At 42.6% G+C, this 19,700-nt stretch overlaps 2 protein-coding genes across 3 annotated transcripts in view; one reads left to right on the top strand and one right to left on the bottom strand.

The window, feature by feature from the left end:
* The first annotated feature begins 620 nt into the window (after positions 1-620).
* Positions 621-9,333, top strand: LOC311006744 (HMG box-containing protein 1-like). 2 transcript variants are annotated; one of them, XM_083999674.1, is made up of 12 exons: positions 621-702; positions 1,759-1,863; positions 2,640-2,850; positions 3,684-3,786; positions 3,887-3,998; positions 4,077-4,186; positions 4,893-5,049; positions 5,133-5,277; positions 5,426-5,547; positions 6,340-6,520; positions 6,710-6,851; positions 6,953-9,333. In XM_083999674.1, the coding sequence occupies exons 2-12, from the start codon at positions 1,773-1,775 to the stop codon at positions 6,968-6,970; spliced, it is 1,392 nt and encodes a 463-aa protein (XP_083855800.1). In that variant the 5' UTR covers positions 621-702; positions 1,759-1,772; the 3' UTR covers positions 6,971-9,333. The 2 variants fall into 2 exon arrangements, with proteins under 2 accessions (XP_083855800.1, XP_083855799.1); XM_083999673.1 differs by having other exon boundaries at positions 3,660-3,786.
* A 4,907-nt stretch (positions 9,334-14,240) lies between these two features.
* ptprz1b (protein tyrosine phosphatase receptor type Z1b) overlaps positions 14,241-19,700 on the bottom strand; it is a gene marked incomplete at both ends in the record, with an annotated part of 30,391 nt that continues 24,931 nt past the window's right edge. The window contains 11 exons of the mRNA XM_083999433.1: positions 14,241-14,384; positions 14,988-15,123; positions 15,217-15,359; positions 15,453-15,605; positions 16,116-16,244; positions 16,336-16,409; positions 16,610-16,703; positions 17,138-17,284; positions 18,089-18,224; positions 18,327-18,484; positions 18,679-18,810. Coding sequence (XP_083855559.1) covers positions 14,241-14,384; positions 14,988-15,123; positions 15,217-15,359; positions 15,453-15,605; positions 16,116-16,244; positions 16,336-16,409; positions 16,610-16,703; positions 17,138-17,284; positions 18,089-18,224; positions 18,327-18,484; positions 18,679-18,810 — 1,446 coding nt within the window. The remainder of the gene's footprint in view (positions 14,385-14,987; positions 15,124-15,216; positions 15,360-15,452; positions 15,606-16,115; positions 16,245-16,335; positions 16,410-16,609; positions 16,704-17,137; positions 17,285-18,088; positions 18,225-18,326; positions 18,485-18,678; positions 18,811-19,700) is intronic.

The raw sequence follows: 19,700 nt of genomic DNA, 5'->3' as shown, positions 1-19,700 counted from the left end.
ACCTTTTACCTCGATGGAAAAAATTCTAGATGCTTTGAATATGAGAAATATCACCATATCCTGCTCGCGGCATTAACACCTGTAGGCCTATAATAAATGTACAATTAAGGATTTTAGACCATGGTTATGAATGGATGTGAATTATGACCAGAGAAGCTGAAAGTACCAGTTTTACAAGTTACACTGCAAACAGGACTATTTAGCTGAAGGCTAAATGGGTTTCTAAAAAAAAAAAAAAAAAAAGTCAACAACACGTTTCCTTGTTGTGACGTGTTTATTGACTTATTTTATTGTTCAATCTGTTTACATGCACTGTACATCACTTTATATGCTCAAAGTGATATCTGTTCTTTAAATTTGAAAATATTTAAGTAAATTAAAGGATTTACTACATTGTCATGTGTAGATGTAATATTTTTCTCCTATCTTTGAATATTACAGTCTTCTACTAGTTATTTTTAAAAAGTATATGAGCTAAATAAATGGAACATTAAATGTTATCTAACTGTCACTTGTGTTTTCATTGCCTAAACCCACCCAGTATTTTATTGTTGTGGTCGTGATAATGAACAAAACAAGCCTGCACCGAGCTGACCAATGAGACTCCGAGAAGCTGTAGACTGACATCCGATGTGGCCAATAGCGTCGCTGGGGATATTGTGTTTATACCTGCCCTCTTTCCCGTACAAGGCGACTGTTTTGGTGAGTTAAGGAAAGTTCATTGAAATCATTCATGGGTTTTAAAGCGTAGAATTTGATTTATGTTTTCACAGATTGAATGGTTTTTCCTTTAACTTGCCCTACGAGTAAAAATGTGAAGCTGACAACGTTTGTTTTTTGTCGTTATTGAAGTTTCTGTCGTCGCCCCGTAAGCTTCATTGTTGACGTTCGCTGGTTGTTTTGTTGTAACTGCCTTTGCGCAACAAGATGGCTCGTCCGTTTTAACTTATAGAATCATATTCTCTAATTCCGCGCTTGGTTTACGTCGTGTGTTTGTCATTTGTTCGAAAACACCGACGATGAAGTCTGTTTTAGTTTTAGTCGATGTAACCTCAGTATTTCAACGACACTTTTTGTTTCGTGACAACAAACAGCGTCGTTTCCTTTTGTGTTTTACAAAGTGTCGAGACGTTGCGACGCGGTGCGTTTGATGTCAATGAACGATGTCGTGACAATCAGTTCGTCGCGAGGGGTCGACTCGGTCCTTTTTACACATTTTCAACCACTTCTGTGTAATGTATTTTCGCTGCCTTTCTCTGTATTGAATGAATGGGTTTCTAATGCGCATGCGCGAAGGCTCCCAAAGTTTATAAACAAGAGTGAGTCACATGACGAGAACATTGTGAAATAGATAAGAGTGAAACATGTTGTGGTCGTGTTTACATATTGAAAATCGACTATTTCATTGTTATTTATACTGGGAACTGCAACATAAGATGAAGAAGTGAAATTTAGAATACGAGATCATACCAGACTTTTAGGGTTATGTCACAATATAGGTGTTCTTTTTATGTAGGCTAATGGCAGTCAACCCTTTGTTACCCACGTCTGTAGATGTCACCCCATCCATACAGCTCAATGAAGAATTGTTTTTCTCTCTCCCTCTTTGTGTCTATGTGTGTATTTTTGGATCATAGAATATTCCAGTAATATGTAAATTGTATATAGGTCATAATGCTCAATATGTTTGAATTTGACCATTTAATCAAATAAAATGGTGTATAGCTTTAGTGTGTAACTCCTCTCTGCATGTTTCAGTGACTGTGAACATCATGGTGTGGGAGGTGGTGACCCCAGTTGTCCTGTCCAGTGATCCTAATAATCATAAAATGCCGGAGCCTCAGGTTCAACCTGAACACACAGGTAATGCATCTGCACTGCACCTTTACTGATTTTTGAAATGACAGGGATTGATTATCACTTCCTGGCAAGACCCTTTTTTCCAGCCACCAGCAAGATATGATTAGATATACATGTGCATCTCAATAAGTTAGAATATCATGGCAAAGTCCATTTCCAATAGTTCAGATGGACATACTTTTCAGAAGGCCAACATTTCCATATTTAAAAAAAATTTTTTTTAGATACTGAATGTTGGGTCTTCATTAAATGTAAGCCATAATCATTACAATTAAAATAAATTGAATAAATAAAGACATGACATGTTTTATTCTGTGTGCAATGGATCTATATAATGTATTAGTTTCATTTTTTGAATTGAATTACTGACATAAATAAACGTTTCCATGATATTCTAATTCATTGAGATGCACCTATGTTATGTAAAATAAATACATTCAACTTGTCTGGAGGCATACTTATATTCAACATCCAGGTTATAGTCTTAATTTATAAAAGGGATCTCACATTTGACAGTGTCCTAGCCAGTGGCCTTGTGTATGTTCTTGTTCAATATTCTCTGAAGACAGGGCAGTTCCAGAAAACAGGAAGACTATAATTGTCACACATAAAATACTTTATCAGGTTTCTCCAGCCAAAGGCCCTGGTCTGGTACACTTCCATACCGTTGTCCATTCTTCTTCAGATATAATCATCCCCCTCACTTTATTATATTTACAAGTTAAAGATTGAATTTTGGAACCGAACCTTTCACCCGTGTGTTTGTTCTCTCTGACCAGATGACCTGCCAGATCTGCAGGAGGTCCAGGAGGAAGCAGAGCCAACAGCATCACCTGTGTACCAGGTGGAGATGGGTGTGTCACACCAGGAGCGACATGCACATGCAGAAGCACACATCCCTCAGCCTCCTGACACACACTGGCTGACACAGCTGGCTCACATCGCCACCGGGCCCCAGAGCCCCCTGCTGCGGGAGACCCCTCACAGCAGGCAAGTGTCTTATAGATATGCTATGTTGAATCCTGGTGATCAAAAAAAAAAATCTGCTTTAATCAGTTATTGAGTCTACCTCTCAGAAACAGGCTTAAATCATTCACCACATGTATTTGGTTCATTATTGTGGACTATAAACTTTTGTCTCAATGAAAGAAATAATTTCCAGAGACCACACTGGAGGCAGGTGTATAAGGTCCATGTGTCCCATTCATCAACTGGACCACATCTGTCCACAATTGAAGTGAAAATGTTTTTTTTACTCCTATAATAAAACATACAGTACATCTAAATGGTTAGATAGAAAAGATAGCAAAAGTGACATGAATTTACTAAATGTTTTTGGTTGTTATAACAGAGTCCATGAAGTTAAAACATAATTATAAAGAGCTTGTAGCGCCGCATTATGTAATAATCTAATAAATGTTCACCTCATGATGTAATAATGCCACATTTTGAAGTAATCTACAACATTTCTTAATAAAATTCTTGAATGCAATATGTAACAAACTTTGCTTTATTACATTTTTTTCATTAAAAAAGTGCAACACCCGCATTTTGTTATAATTTGGTGCATTATGTATGAATTTATTACAAACTGTGGCAAAGTTTATTACATATTGCATTCTATTACAAAATTTGGTGTTATTACATCATGAGGTAAATATATTACATAATACAGGGTTATTATGTATTACGGCCCTACAGAGATTTTAAGATGTGGAGTAAAATCTCCTGAGTTTCCTAAGTTGACAAAGTTTTTGCACTGACCCAGTGAGTGAGCTTGACCTCTCTGTGACCCTCAGCTCCTCTGTGGTCTGCTTCTCCAGCTCCAGCAGTGATCTACATTCCTACGCCCGGCCTCCTCCTCCTCTCCCCAGCAGCACCCTGTCCCCCCCTAGAGGCCACGGCAGGGAGCGCCGCCGCAGCAGGGTAGAGCTGACCCGACCGCGTCTTTGTTTCATCATTGCGTTACTTTCGTGATGACATCATTGGGGTTTGAAAGTCTTGGTTCTTGTGCTCACATCAACAGACGAGCAGCGAGTGCGGCTCCGCCGTGTCAACCAGGTCCTCTCTGTCTGACGATGAAGACATGGACTGGAGCTTCTCCTGGCCGCCCACTGCCTGGCACTGTTTCCTCAAAGGTACACACACACACACACACACACTCTGCTGTGGTTTTATTCCATCTGTGTCTGACATGCTCCTCTCTCTCTCTCTAGGCACTCACCTGCGTTTCCACAGTGGCGTTAACGTGGAGTGGCAGGACGCTGAGGAGCTGGACTCTTCTGAGGAGGACTCCTGTGATGAGAATCAGTCCAGATCTCTGAAGGTAGAATCGTTACAGAGGAAGCTTGTAGTTGTGCTCAGACTGGTTGATTATTGACTGTTCTGTGTTGATGTGCTGTATTTTTAACAATACCAATTGTCCTACCAATTGTACCAATCCTTCAGACGATATTTAGATCCATTCAGAGCCGTGTATATCCATAAAGTCCATAATGTTGAACAAAACTAGCAGCAGCAAATTCCAGGTAAACAAGCCAACCGTCGCCAAAAAAAAAAAAATCAATGAGCCTCTTTCTTTCCAATTGCTTTATTAACAATTATATACAGAACAATACTGTTTAGCCAGGGGTATTATAGTTATAAATATAATGAGGCAGAGTGAATGAGCCGTTCTCAGAGATGACATCATCCAGTTCAGAGGTCAGTAGGTCAATCTACAGACCCCGGATGACGATAACAGGCAACTCCGGACTCAAAGGGGAACAGCACTAATGAATCATAACAAAATATTGGTGAAATGAACCAGTTTCACGGCAGATAATGTGTTATTAGAGGCTGCATCTCGGTGCCCCGATCACTCCCACTTTATGGATATATGCGGCTCTCGAATGGATCTAAATATTGTCTGAAGGATTCTAATGACACCAAAGTTATCTGGGTGAGTAAACCACCGTATTTCATGCCAGAAATAAGGTCCAGGTTGTAAAAAAAAACGTCACTTCTCCTTTAACTGTGTGTCTGTGTGACAGAGCTACGGCTCCGAGGGTCTGCAGCTGGTGGAGCGTTCAGAGACTGTGCTGTCAGGTCAGGCCGTGCTGCAGCTGACCTTCGACCCCGGCGCATTTGGCCACACCCCCCTGACCGCCAGGTGCCAACTCGACCACCCTTTCTACGTGAAACACAAAGGTGGGGGTGACGACGGCACGGCGCCGATTGCAGGTCAAACCGCGGTGACTTGTTCACACAGCCTCTGTTCTTCTCCCCATCAGGCTGGTCGTCCTTCTACCCCAGCCTGACTGTGGTGCATTATGGGATACCGTGCTATGAAATGGAGGTGGGAGACGTGTGCCTGCCTCCGGGACACAGAGATGCCAAACACACGGATGACTCGCTGGTCTTTGACGCCTTCAGGAGGTAAAACAAACACATGGACGTTGTGTATAGAGTCTTTTAAATTGATATGAGAACATGATGCAGCTTTAAAAATGTTTCTTATATAAAAAAACCTATGGCCTTAGCCCTAAAATGACAAAGTTTCTGTGTGTGTGTGTGTGTGTGTCAGTCATGACTTCACTCCTCTGGACTCCTCTGCGGTGTACGTGCTGAGCAGTATGGCCAGACGGCGGCGCGCCTCCCAGTCCAGTGGGGGCGCTGTTTCTCCAGACAGAGACTCACAGGGTCGAGGTACTGAGCTCATCATATCCTGATTCTCAACCATTCCACAGAATCATTAAAGGGATAGTACAACATTTTGGCAAATTGGCCCATTGCCATAATCCCTATAGTTATAGCAGTAGGTTCATTACCTTTAATTGTCGGTGCAAGCTATTTTTAGAACGGCAGAGCAGAGCCGCGAGCTAATGGGATTTCTTGGTTTCTTGATTCACTCATCAAACTCATCAAATACACAATCCAACAACTACAAAATGCTCTCGTGGACAAGTTGTGACCTGCACATTCACCACGCTATGAGATAATGACAGAATGTTACGAAACAGAGCAGTTTTCGAGGTAAATACAAAGTCTGCTTGCTGAAAAACTGTCCCTGAAGGCAACGCACATCAGCGGTTTTGCATGAATTTACCTCTAAAACAACTCTGTCTCGTCACGTTCTGTTATTATCTCATAGCGTGGTGAATGTACAGGTCACAACTTGTCCACCAGAGCGTTTTGGAGTTGTTGGATTGTGTATTTGATGAGTTTGATAAGGGAAACCAAGAAATCCCATTAGCCTCCATAGCGTAGCTCTGAGTAGCTTGTGGCTGCGCTCCGCCGTTCTACAAATAGCTTACACCGACAAATAAAGGTAACGAATCTACTGCTATGACTATAGCGATTATGGCAATGGGCCAATTTGCCGAAATGTTAACTATCCCTTTAAGAACTAAGCTCTGTTTGCAGGTTGCAAAAGCTCAGGTGAAGGTTTTAAGAAAACACCCCCATCCTCATGTAACACAGTGTCTTTAAAACACACAGATGCCCACAGTCCCAGACACTCCAGCTCTCATCCAAAGCCAACCAAGAGCCAGCAGGCCGCCACACAGGCCGCCACGAACTCCACAGCCACAAGGTGCAAGCGGCCAATGAACGCCTTCATGCTGTTTGCCAAGAAGTTCAGGGTGGAGTACACACAGATGTACCCAGGCAAGGATAACAGGTAGGTGTGCTCTCTGCTGCACTGTGTGTATGTATGTGTTACTTTGTAAATGATGAATCATTTAGAAATGAGACCTGAGGACAGAAAAATGGTAGCAGAAAAACATTTTCAGCTATTTGAATATAATGTATTATATGAAGGCTTTTGTAAACAAATAGATGTGTATGTGTGTGTGTGTGTGTGTTGCAGGGCGATCAGTGTGCTCCTCGGTGAGCACTGGAAGAAAATGCGTAGTGAGGAGCGGCGGGCGTTCACCCTTCAGGCCAAAGCCCTTGCAGATGAACAAAAGAGACTCAACCCAGACTGCTGGAAACGCAAACGCACCAACTCTGTGAGGACGCGCACACACACACACACACAGAAACACAAACACACATGCTGCTTATCCCATTGCCCCGTTCTTCTGTCTAATGCCTCCTCTTTGACTTCCAGGGGTGTCAGGGAACTTAAGGATAGAGAGAAGAAAAGAGGACGACTGACAGAGCCTGTAGGATAGATGAATACACACACACACACACACGCACACACACACACAAACAAGTGACAACGTTATGTAACCTAACACTTTGCTTCAATATTAGATTTTGTTAACAAAAATATAAATCTATATTTATATTATATAACAGTTTTTATGTATTTATAACAATCTGATAAGAAAATGATCAATGCTTTGATCCCAAAGTTTGTGAGGTTTTTTATTCAGATCCTCACAGACTTGTCACAGTGAAACTGATTTCTAGGAGGAATAAATCATGACACATTTATGAGAACGAAAAACGACGTATCAGACGCTGTGGAGCATCGAGGCCCCTCCCACCACAGAGGGAGGAATTCCAAACTAAACCGACTCTCCACAAATCATTTCACAGCACTGTGACAAAACACACACACAAAAAAAAAAAAAAAAAAAAAAAAAAAGCGAGACTGATCCCTTTCAGTCTCACATTATGCTTGAAACAGGTGGAGGATGTGGTGCTGTAGCATTTTAGGTAGAGAATGTAGCGTTTTTTTTTCTCCCGAAAATTGTATTTTATATGTAAAGAAATATACAAAGTATTTTCTTGCCTACATTGCTTTTGCATTTGCACTCACGTGATGACATATTCACCATGCTTTCATGTACAGTCATAAATTCATCGTGTAATATTTAGTTAACTAGTGTCACTATTATCACAGACTCTCACATAGTGGCCCAGATTTGTATTTACCTCAGGTTGTGTCTCATTGAAATATTTATTTGTGGGCGCCTCAGTGGCTCATGTAGGTTTAAATCCTAGTTGGGTTCAGACTAGACTCTCTGTCCTCTCTAACCTCCCCGTCTCTCTCCAAAATCTTGTCATGATAAAAGTAAATTACCCCAAAAATAACTTAAATGTTTTTTTTAATTTTATGTTAGTGAGAAAATCTAATCAGCATTTGTTCCCTTTACTTCCCTACAAGACTTTTATTTTGAAAAAAAAAAAAAAAGTCAGCCCTGTGTTTCTGACAGCAGAGCACAGTACTGATGAGTTGTGGTAAATCTAGGCAGCAACAAGCATTTACCCCAATATTTGAGAATTCATAGTAATTAGTAAACATTGTTACTACGACAACATGTCAGTCATCGTCCATACAGTAATGCTGACGTGTCTCTTTAGACTCGACCCACTGCCAGACTCTGTAGTACGTTGTTGCTTGGGACTCTAACGTGCGTGTGTGCCATAATAACATTGTTAGATGTTCTGTCAAAGTCTCTGTGTGTGTAATCAGAGATATAGAGTGGGGGGGTGGGAGGGGTGATGAGGGTCCATGTTACTCCTGAGCTTTATTTTGAAAACAGCTTCCTCTGACTCAAAAGTTATCTAGCAGATTGAAACTGAAACTACTCTCTGGGTTTGAAAAAAAAAAGAAAAGACAAAGTGTCAATTCTGTGCCAGAAAAAGGAACATTTAGGTTTAATACGTTGTGTTTTAAAGTAATTCATATTCATATTCATATTTAAAAAGTAGTTGTAGGAGACAGGTCTAAACATTAGTGCTAAACCTACCACGACTCTCAGAGCAGACAGACAAACCATAATCAGAAAAAGATCTGTGGTTTTGTGTTGTAATGAGGGTGTTTTTGATAGTTTGTTGAGTTGTTTTTCTCATCTGTTTGAACGGGTTTACATCCAGCCTGGAATCAGCTGCTCAGTCTCTGATCTCACTGCTTTGGTTTGAGAGGAAACCGTTGCTTATTGTCTCCTGGGAAGTTTAAACTTTGAGTTTGAAACCAAGTGTTGTACATATGAGACTGTCGGACGGAATTGGACGAGAAAACATCCTGCTAGCACTGGATGAGCAAACACGTCTGCTAAGCTTTTCATATTTATGCTTGATTATTATCTTTTCTTAATTCAAACAGCCACCTCAGTAAAGTGATATTACCTCAGATACTGAGTAAACACACTCGGACCCAGGTGTGTGAGGCCGTGGAGACACAGTGGGACTGGGTGAGCGGAGCTGTGAGCTTCGGACAGAGTTCACGCAGACTGTGAGAGCAGGAGTAGTTCAAGAGAAAGAAAAAAAAAAACTTTGAATATTTCCAGCCTGGGCACTCACATTCTCACTGCATAACAAGGTTTATTCTTTAAGCACTATATACACTTTATCTTATGTGACTGCTACAGTATAATTTGTAATGAATATTAATATGATTATATAGAAATATATATTTTTGGTTTTAACCTTTTCATGGTTGTGCCTTGATTATTTGACTTTTGTTTGTCTTTACTATCATGTCATGTACAGGTCCATCAGGGGAGACAATGCAATATTCTGTTGTATCATAGTATAAATAAAAGCATGAGAAACCTTTGATCCTCTTTCTCCTGTGTCCTCATGTCTTGCTGGAAGGTAAAGCTCCAGATGTTCTTCTTCTGTGTTTTATTTTGATGTGTTGATCCAAAGGAGATGTATTTGTGGTTTTAAGAACCAGTGTAGTTTTATATTGAGACGAGAGGAGGCCCTGAGTCTCTCTTCTGATTGGCTTACTGTTCTAAGCGATCCAATACAAGTACAGCAGGTTTCAGGTAAGCTCTATGCCTACATTGACATTTAAAGGAGACATATTCTGCTCCTTTTTCACAAATTAAAATAACTCCCAGGTGTTTTAAAGACATGTCTGTGACATGCTTCGGTCAAAATACCCTAAGGATCAAACATCACAGCTCTTTTCATCCGCTCAAAACAGCCCTGTTCAGAACAGCTGGTTTCAGTGCCTGTCCCTTTAAATGCAAATGAACCACTTGCCCCGCCCAACCCCTTCAACTGGTACAGGTAGGGGTGGGGTTATGCAAATTTGAAAACTAATTATTGTCAGACAACCAAGGGAACAGCTCATAAAATGACATGGATTTCAACCTAGGGAGCCTGAAAATTACAGATTTCTTTGTCAATTCTCACATTTTGAGGGCCAGAAGGCAAAACAAACACCCAAATATATGTTAAAGAGCCTTCAGAAAGTGATATTTCCATAATATGTCCCCTTTAACACCCTTCACTTTCGATAAGTCCGTATTTTAGATTTTGACTGAAGGAAATACCCAAAGTCATGTGTGATGTGACAAAGATGTAGGGTTACCGTGGTTATCAGTTGATGCAGGGCCACAGGGGGAGCTGGAGCCACAGGGCGGGAGGGGGGAGGGGGTCCACTGGACAGGTCACTAGGTTATCACAGGACCAAATATAGAGACAAACATCAACACTCATATTCACACTTTGAATTGGCAATGTACAGTCACCACCAATCACCCTATGGTGCATGTCTGTGGACTGTGGGAGGAAGCTGGAGAACCTGGAGAGACACAGGGAGGACATGCAAACTCCTCCTTCCCACCCTCCACACCCCCAGACAAGGGATTGAACCCAGAAACTTCTTTATGGGGGGCTGGGAGTGCTAACCAATGCCTGCAAATGTAAAAGAAACAGTTACTGTAACTATCAGAACAGAGACAAGAAGACTGAATAGAAGATCATAAACACAAGCATGACAGGAACAAACCCAACTGTCAACATTACAAGAAAAAGCTTTCTGTACCTTCATACTGTAAATGAGGTGAGTCAAAACATAAACAAGGATTGAAACAAATCTTTAATTTTGTTGCTATATACAAACTGCGCCAGTTTACATCTGGAGATCAAGGTATAGACATTAAGCTGCTACTTAATCATGAAGATAAAAAGAGAAACGCTCCAATAAAACTATAAACATGATCAATATTTCCAGGCTAAAATTATCAAATAGAATCCACACAGTTATATATGTGTAAATGACTAGAAAATCACCTCTTATAGTAAAATAGAAAATATATAGAGGTACAATATAAACATAGAGTAATTTGGCCTTTCGGTGTCCTCAGGGATATTTATTTACACAGAGACGAGACGGGTCACACGGACAGTAGGTAACTCAGTGAGGTTCTCTGCATCCCGACACAAATGGTGTGCGGTGGTGGGGACACGACACACACGGATTCAAGCTGCTGGAGAGCGATGCAGATGCTGACGGGTTGAGTCTGACGCACGGAAACATCTGAGAACAGTCATAGCGAGTTGCACAGGGATGCAGAGGAGTCAACCCCCCCTGAGTCGAAGCTGAAAATATCAGCCCACTCCTCATTCTCTCCCTCACTGCTGCTGGAATCATTTCAGCACAGTTTTGTTTGTTTTTATTTTTTGCTACAATATATTTTCAAGACATTAGAAATCATGAGAATCCACTATTAAAGTGATACACCAACATTTTTTTTTCGTGTCTTGCCTCACTCCCGAGTCCATGACAAGAAGATAGACACCATCCTTTCGACTGTGCGTGCAGTAACAAGGGAGATAGAGTCGTATTGCCCGTAATTAGCTTAGCTCAAACGCTGAAAGTGTATAGGAAGGGTTAGCCTGCACCCGAGCCGAATTTAGCAGTCAGAAGCTGATTTCATTTTAGCTCTAAACTCTGTAAATATATCACTTTATCGACATTTCAAACATTTTTAGGCGAGAAAGTAGCCGTGTGTCGTTAATTTGTCTAAATACCAGCTGTTTACAATTTTGTTCGGACGAATTCGGCGCTACTCAAGCTAGCTGTTGTGACCAACACACTTCCGGTTACTTTCACAAAATAAAACACCAGTTGCCCTTTACATACAGAAATCCATAACGATAGAATTTGTGCTTTTACTTTGAAATAGGAAGCTAACCTACCCTCGATGTAGCTAGCTTGAACCAAAATAAACCGTCTTTGCTTGAACCCTCCATTTTGACTGATCTCATCCCTTTACCGGCATTTGACCGCTCAAGATGCCTTAAGGCTCATTTATGCTCCACTTACGGACGTAATTGTATGCGTCCGTTTCAAACGTTGTTACCGTCACTGCTCACATACTTCCATGCGTCCTTAACGTTGGCATGGATGTTATCCAATACATCCACTAGGGGGCAGCTCAGAGTCAAAAGTTTATGACAACAAACATGGCGACTACGGAGGAGATCTTGATAATGTACATAATAAAAGAAGAAAACGGAATTTTTTTCTCTCGTTCAGCCATCGTGTCTTCTTCTTCTTCTGTCTCACACTGGATCTAGGCTCCGTATCGAGTAGTGACAGCAACACCTCCCCCACGGTTTCCGGTGGTACTGCTCCGTTTGGTGCGTATCCGTAAGCTTTGTGGAAACGGACGAAAAACAGACGAAATGAACGCAGAGTACGGACGAAAGGCTCCGTCCGTATCCGTATGCGTATTTAACGTTGAGCATAAATGGGCCTTTACCGGAGAGTTTTGTCAGCTCTGAGACGAAGATCGGCCCGCCGGTTTCCGTTTAGAGTTGCTGAAGAGTTTCTCTGATGACTTTAGGTGGAGGGAGGCTAACACTACCTATGCACTTCCAGCGTTTGAGCTAAGCTAATTACGGGCGATACGGGCTCTCCCTTGTTACTGCACGCACAGTCGAAAGGATGGTGTCTATCTGCTTGTCATGGACTCTGGAGTGAGGCAAGACACGAAAAAAAAAATGTTGGTGTATCCCTTTAACTTCCATCAGATCTGATTTGGGGTGAAATATCTCTTTAAACTCCAGGCTGCACTTTGACAAAGATCGTCTGCTGACATTTCTCCACCTCCTCCCTGACCTTTACAAACCAGACTAACCGCATACCCTTTTAGGAAAATAGATAAAAAATCACGCGTCAGTATTTTGGCATATTAGTCACACAGCTGCTGTATCAAAACAGTACAATAGTACAATAACATGTATTACAAAAGGCACGGGGCACCGGAGAGCGTGGAGCCAGCGGCAACGACACAAGGACGAGCAGGAAACAGCAGCATCGCTTCAGTGTCATCACTGTGAGGAGACACACTGCAGGACAATGAGTGGGCGGAAACACACAGATCGCTTCTGGCATCGTATAACTCCACTTTGACCCGTGTGTTCACCTGTTCTTGTTGTAGTTAAAGTGTTTTGTCATTTTTATTCAAATCTATTTCTGCTTTTCAGAATAAAATGGAAAAATACAACAAAAGGAGAAAACAATGAATAAAAGATTCAAACGGAAGCTGTGGATCTGTTACTGTACTTACAAACAGGACTTCCATTATTCACTAATAAAATGAGGAATGATATATGTATTTAATATTGTCCTGCTCGGGAATGTGCATCCTACTCTCAGACACTGTTGAAGCTGCTTCAGGCTCCATGCTGACCAGCAACACATACACAGTTAACATTTCAAGGTTTTTGCTAAAAAAAAAAAAAAAAAAAAAAAAAGGCAGTGAAGCTTTGTTTGGTTCCACTTTCTAATGATCAGCTGAAATTCTCCTGGCTTTGTCTCTGTCCACTGAGACATCGACATGTTATTGATTAAGTTTTAATCATAAACTACACACCTGTACCTGGACAGCAGGGCCAGCACATGCACTGACTGGCTGACTGATCATATAGGACCTCTTTCATCATCTTTAGTGAATTACAATATAAATGAAATATATCCGTTGGTAGGAGTAAATAGTTCCAGTTTGATGTGTTGGCTGTAAATGTAGAGATTCAGATCTGTAGTATCAGGGGCTTTCAGTCAGTGGAAAAGGAGCTCCCTCACCTCACCTTGGTTTACCTGCTTTGTTTCACCCAAATCCTGGAAAGCAGTTGCAGTGATGTAATTTGGTCGTATAGACACTGAACAATAAAGCCAAGACAGCCTGATCCTGCTGCTGACAAGAGACTAAACTAAATGCATAAAAAGATCTGGCCTGAGGCTGTTATTAGTTTCTCACTTTGACCAAATCAATCATTTAGACTAACTTAAGCTATCTAGAAATAGCTTGCACCGACAATTACAGGTAACAAACCTACTGCTATGACTATAGGGATTATGGTAAATGTTGACCTATCCCTTTAAGATCAGTCAGTCAGTGACAGTGCTGATAGGTTAGTGTCCTGCTGCTGCGGTCCAGCTGTGAAGTTCCTGTCTGTTAGTGAAGTGGTGCAGCCCTTACATCACACAGGCTGCTTCATTACAAAGTGGTACCTTGGTCTTCTCTCAGGGTTGCCCCAGTGTGTGTGTGCACGCTGATGCTAACTGAGGGAATATGATCAGCTGACTCTGATTTTAGACTGAATGATGATCTCAGGTCACTGATCATACTGTCCTGTGAAGCATCAGCAGGCTCACCGCACACAGAGCTCAGTGTGTGTGTGTGTGTGTGTCCATGTGTCTACATGAGTGACTCCAGGCTCTCTGCGATGTTGGTCTGTCCCAGTGGTACCGATCCGTTGGTCTCTGGACTCTGCAGGGCTCTCTGGTCCTCCTGGCTGCTCACCAGACTCAGCACGGCCCGGTACAGGTACTGGTACTGCTCCTGTAGGGGACAAGATAAAACTCTGAGGTTTCTCCTGTCAAACTGACTGACTAACTGACTGCTTCCTTAAATTTTTGTTCATAAACAGAGTAAAAAAAGAAGACAAAAGCCTATCCTGCGTGTCATTCCCCCCCCTCTCTGCCTCCCATTTCCTGTCTCTCTCAACTCTACTGTACATTAAAGGTGAAAAAGCCCCCAAAAATATACTTTGGAAAAAAAAAAAAGAAGGCATAAACGTGGAGACAGGCAGAATAATTCCTGCCTAAGTATTTTAAAACCTTCTGCCAGAATCGGTTGATCAAGGGGCATTCCCACATTAGATGAGGACAGGTGCCCACATCTTTTTTACATTTCCAGTAGCACTGGTGCAGAACTTTATATTGAATAAATTTCTTGTTATTGGTTAACGGTGTAACGGTTAATCATGTGCATCCCTAATCTTTGTCAATTTCACAGTGTGTGTATGTGTGTGTGTGTGTGTGTGTGTGTGTGTGTGTGTGTGTGTGTGTGTGTGTGTGTGTGTGTGTGTGTGTGTGTGTGTGTGTGTGTGTGTGTGTGTGTGTGTGTGTGTGTGTGTGTGTGTGTGTGTGTGTCAGTACTTACTATATCATTAAAGACCCCAGGCCTCATGAGGTTGGTCATGCGAGCCACCTGGTAGACGTCTACAGCCCCCTCCTCCTCCAGCTGGCTGGACAGGGTGGTGAGGGCACAGAACAGCCCTGATGTGGCTCCTCCCAGCCTATACACACACACACACACACACAATGAAAACTCATCCTCCTAAAACAAGAGGAAGCTGTGTGTTGTGTCGTTGTGTCTGTGCTGAGCTCACGGGTCGTGTACGACTGTGGGAGCCTCTGACAGTGTGCTGTGCTCCCTGGCGGTGCCGACCAGGTCGAAGATGTTCCTGATGGGGCTGTCTGGGTTGGGCCAGCAGGGGGCGCTGTACTGACGCACCTCCAACACATAGTTGTTCTGGAGGAGGACACAGAGGCCGGGGTCAGACAGGACAGAGAGAGTGTTGTCTGTATGCACAGGGATGTCGGTGTGTGTGTGTGTTTGTGTTACCTGTGGAGTCTCCACTACAAAGTCCTGCACCAACAGCCTCTCATCATTGGACAGACACACATGCTCCTCCCCCGAGTATGACACAGTAAAACCCTCAAAGCTCATTGGCTGGTCTTTAGTGGGCCAGTAGACACAGTGCTCCCCCTCCTCACTCTGATAGGAGGAAACCAAGGAGTCAGTTTAGAAGAGTTATACAGAGGCCCTTCATCACACTTACTCACTTGGTGTGTGCGTTTATGTGCTTAGTCCAGTGGTTCTCAAAGTGGGGTCCGGGGACCCCCAGGGGTCCTTGAGAGGGTTCAAGGGGGTCCCCAACTTTTTCTCAAAACATTATCCCTTTTTTTCTAGAATTTAAACTTTTTTTGGAGACAATTTACCAGTTTTTTCGAGAATTTTTTAAACTTTTTTTTCTAGAAATGTTTAAACTTTCATTTTGAGAAATGTTACCACTTTTTTCCAGAAAAAAAAAGGTGTCAAAGTTATGCTCCAGTGTGCGCAATGGCACTCAGCTGACAGGCTGCACTTGTCGAGTATGTCACACGCTTGGCCACTAAAACATGCTGCACACTATGAGTGACTACTTAGCAAAACGTCACCAAAGTGTGTGCACTCAGCCAAGTGCGGGCCAGAGCAAGTCTGTGTGTGTGTGCGTGCATGCTGCACCTGGAAGTGTGTGTCCGGCAGACGGACGACGGTGTGTGTGTTGTGTTCCCAGATCATCCTCCAGAAGTCAGCCACCGTGCTGCTCAGAGGCGTCTGGCTCACGATGAACTCCTTACTGTGGTGACGTCCCTGTGGAAACACGGCCGGCATCAAACCACCACACCGCACATACACAGTCTGTGTGTTGGCTGTCCTGTACTAAAACAAGGCATACTGTTACCATGACGTAGGAGGCGTTGATGTATCCGCTGGAGTTGGCCTCTGAGGCGCTCAGACCCACTCTAGATCTCTCCACTGGAAACACACACAGAGAGGTGGGTTTAGATTCACCACACACACCCACCTTCAGCCTTCATCATGTCAGCAGATATTGTGCTTTTGCTGGTGCGTGTTCCCAAACTCAACAGCTTAGCTACGTTTGATCAAATGAGCACAAAGCCTCTGTGGGTTTTGTGGTCCTCTAATGGGTCTGGGTCTAATCCAGATCAGCTCACCAGGCATCAGAGCCCTGGCTCTGTTCCTCTCGGCGTTGCCGTCTTTCAGAGCCGTGCTGTAGTCTGCGTGCCTCGCTTGACGTTGGCTGATCAACTGAAACAGGAGGAGATGAGAATGTTACACCCTTTAATCCACTGAGGTGAGTCACTAACCATGTTTCATCCACTTGTCGATCCAATTATCTGAAGATCGATAAAAATATTAATGTGAATAAAGCCGGTTCAAGTGCGTTTCCATCTGACACCTTTAAATCGAATAATAATGACGTCATGTGCTGTTCTGCGATCATATTGTTTCCATCAGCATTTGTCACATAAACTTTGTATTGATCAAGAGAAAATCCGATGAGATCGACCGTATTAACTTCTTTATCGATATTCATGATGTTTAATAAAATTTTCCTGTTTCCATAAGGCATTTTTAATTGGATCTTGGTGAATGTGGATAAAAACGTGTGGATGAAAACATGGTTAGTGCTTTGATTATTACGGTTTAGATGATGTGGGCAAAAGAAAAAAGCTGTTTACCTTGAACTGTTTGTCCATGCGTGTCCTGCCTGACGCTCCGGGGGTCAGGAGGTCAGACACGTAGGTGTGCAGGAGGTCAGAGGTCACTGAGGTGTCCCGGCTCAGGATGGCCTCCACCAGGGCGTCATGGATGAACACATACTGCTCCTACAGGAGAGAGAGAGAGAGATAGTGTGTTAATGTATAGAGCTTGTGTGTGACTAGGGTTGCAAAGGGGCGGAAAATTTCCAGTAAATTTCCGGTAAATTTCTAGAAACTTTCCATGGGAAGTTAAGCTGGGGAATTTTGGAAATATTCCAAATTGGAAACTTCCCATGGGAATTATGGGAATTATGGGAATTTATGGGAATAAACTGGAAATTGGGTGTAATTTAAACAAACTGTATCATATCCAAACATAAACGTAAATATTTTGTTTTGTCATAAGCAGACATCCATGCAAAATAATACAATTAAAAAAACATGACATTTCAACAGATTTATTTGTGAGTATTTTATCAAGTTTTAATTCTTGTATGAACAATCGGCGACAACGACCGGAGGGGAACCGTAAGTTTCGCTTTTACCCACCACGTCTCTCCCTCGACGCAGAGGGGAGGGGGGAGGGGGGGTGGTGTTTCGTACCCGTGCAGGGAAGTTCCATAGTGCAGTTTCAGCCGACGCGACCCGGCTCAGGCTGCAGCGGCAGCACCATTCATCCTATTAACCATTTTTCTACCATTGCAATGAGTCTGGAAACATTATTTTAAGGCCAAAAAACTCCGCAATGTTACTTTAAGTTCCCTATTAAGGGCCATCCTTCAATTTTGTAAATTTCGGATTTATTCCTGTTTATTCCCGTATATTCCCGTTAATTCCCATGGAAAGTTTCCAACTTTGAAAATTCATGGAATTTTGCAACCCTATGTGTGACACTGAACGTGTGTGTGCATGTGTGTGTGTGTGTGTTACCTCTGTCTGAACCAGGAAGTTCCTCTGCGTCCGGACGTGTTTCAGGAAACCAAGAACATTGACCGTCCCCTGATCCTGGATCTGCTGCAGCATGCTGTCGATCACTATGTAGGTCCCCGTCCTCCCTACACCGGCACTGTGAGATACACAACACACACACACGCCTGTCATATCAGACACACAGAGTGCAGCCTGTACTGTACATGGCCTGTCTGTCTCACATGGAGTCTGTCTTCACCTGCAGTGGACCAGGACAGGTCCCATCTCCTGCGTCCGCGCCCTGGACGACGCTCTGATGAAGGACAGCACAGGCAGAGTGTATTCTGGGACGCCCATGTCCGGCCACTGGGTGTAGTGGTAATGAAGGACAGTGTGTTCAGCTCTCTTGTGGGACACCTGAAGAACCAGAGAGGACACAATTACCCACAATGCTCAAGTGTTGACTGAATTCAACTGAACTTCAGACTCATTCTGTCGCTGCAGTATGCGTGCGTGTGTGTGTGTGTGTGTGTGTGTGTGTGTGTGTGTGTGTGTGTGTGTGTGTGTGTGTGTGTGTGTGTATGTATGTGTGCGTTGTGTGTGCCATGTACCTTGTTGGTGGTGTCTCTGACAGTGAAAGCCCTCAGGGTGTAGTAGGCCAGGCTCTTGCAGCTCTTCTGGGTCACCTGGTACGGACCGTAGTCCTCCTGGTTCTCCTCCGGCCAGTACTGGTCACACTTTGTCTGGAGAGGAGATAGAGTGATAAAGAGTGAAACATGTCATGTGATTTCAGGGTGTCAGGTTCACATCAGGAAAGAGAGGTCAAATAAAGAGACTCCCTCCGTCCTGTTGGATGCTGAAACTGTAGGCAGGCTGCTGTGATTCACTCCAATCCACAACAATGGTTTCCCACACTGATGCTCCCTGTTCATTCTTTATTCAAGCTAGCATTCACCTCACCCTAACATGTAGAATTCTGGTCAAAAGCACAGTATAGGTCCCTCTAAACCTAAAAGTGACAGTTCAGGAGATCTGAAGTTTGTGAAATCGGGTCCTATGCATATTTTAGTAACTGTGGGGGCAAAAGATTCATAATCTGTGATCAGGTTCTCTTCTCCCATTGGAATGAACAGACTCAGACCTGCTGCTGGTCTCCTGAATGACTAACAGGAAACCATAACGCAGCATATTGTAATACATTTTCACCTCATGATGTAATAATGACACATTTTGTAATAATCTGCTACATTTTATAATTAAATTCTTGAACGCAATGTGTAATAAAACTTTGCCGCATTTTGTAAGAGGTTGTTACATAATGAACCAAATGATTACAAAATGCGGGTGTTGTATTTTTTTTATGAGGAAAATGTAATAATTTGGTGCAATATGTAACAACTTATCACAAAATGTGGTGTTATTACATCATGAAGTGAAAATGTATAACTTTATTACATAATGCGGTGTTATTACATAATGTGGTTCCACTTCTCCATGACCTGTCTTCACACCTGATGCAAACCTTTAGTTCTCTGCCTCCATATTAGACACAAAAAAAAATCAATAAACAAAATGGAACTGATATGAGAATCTTGATAAATGCATTTCCAAACTAAAAACAACGAGATTAAGA

The sequence above is a fragment of the Trachurus trachurus genome, assembly GCF_905171665.1.
Source record: "Trachurus trachurus genome assembly, chromosome: 23".
NCBI lineage: Eukaryota > Metazoa > Chordata > Actinopteri > Carangiformes > Carangidae > Trachurus > Trachurus trachurus.
This window is presented reverse-complemented; position numbering and strand designations above follow the sequence as displayed.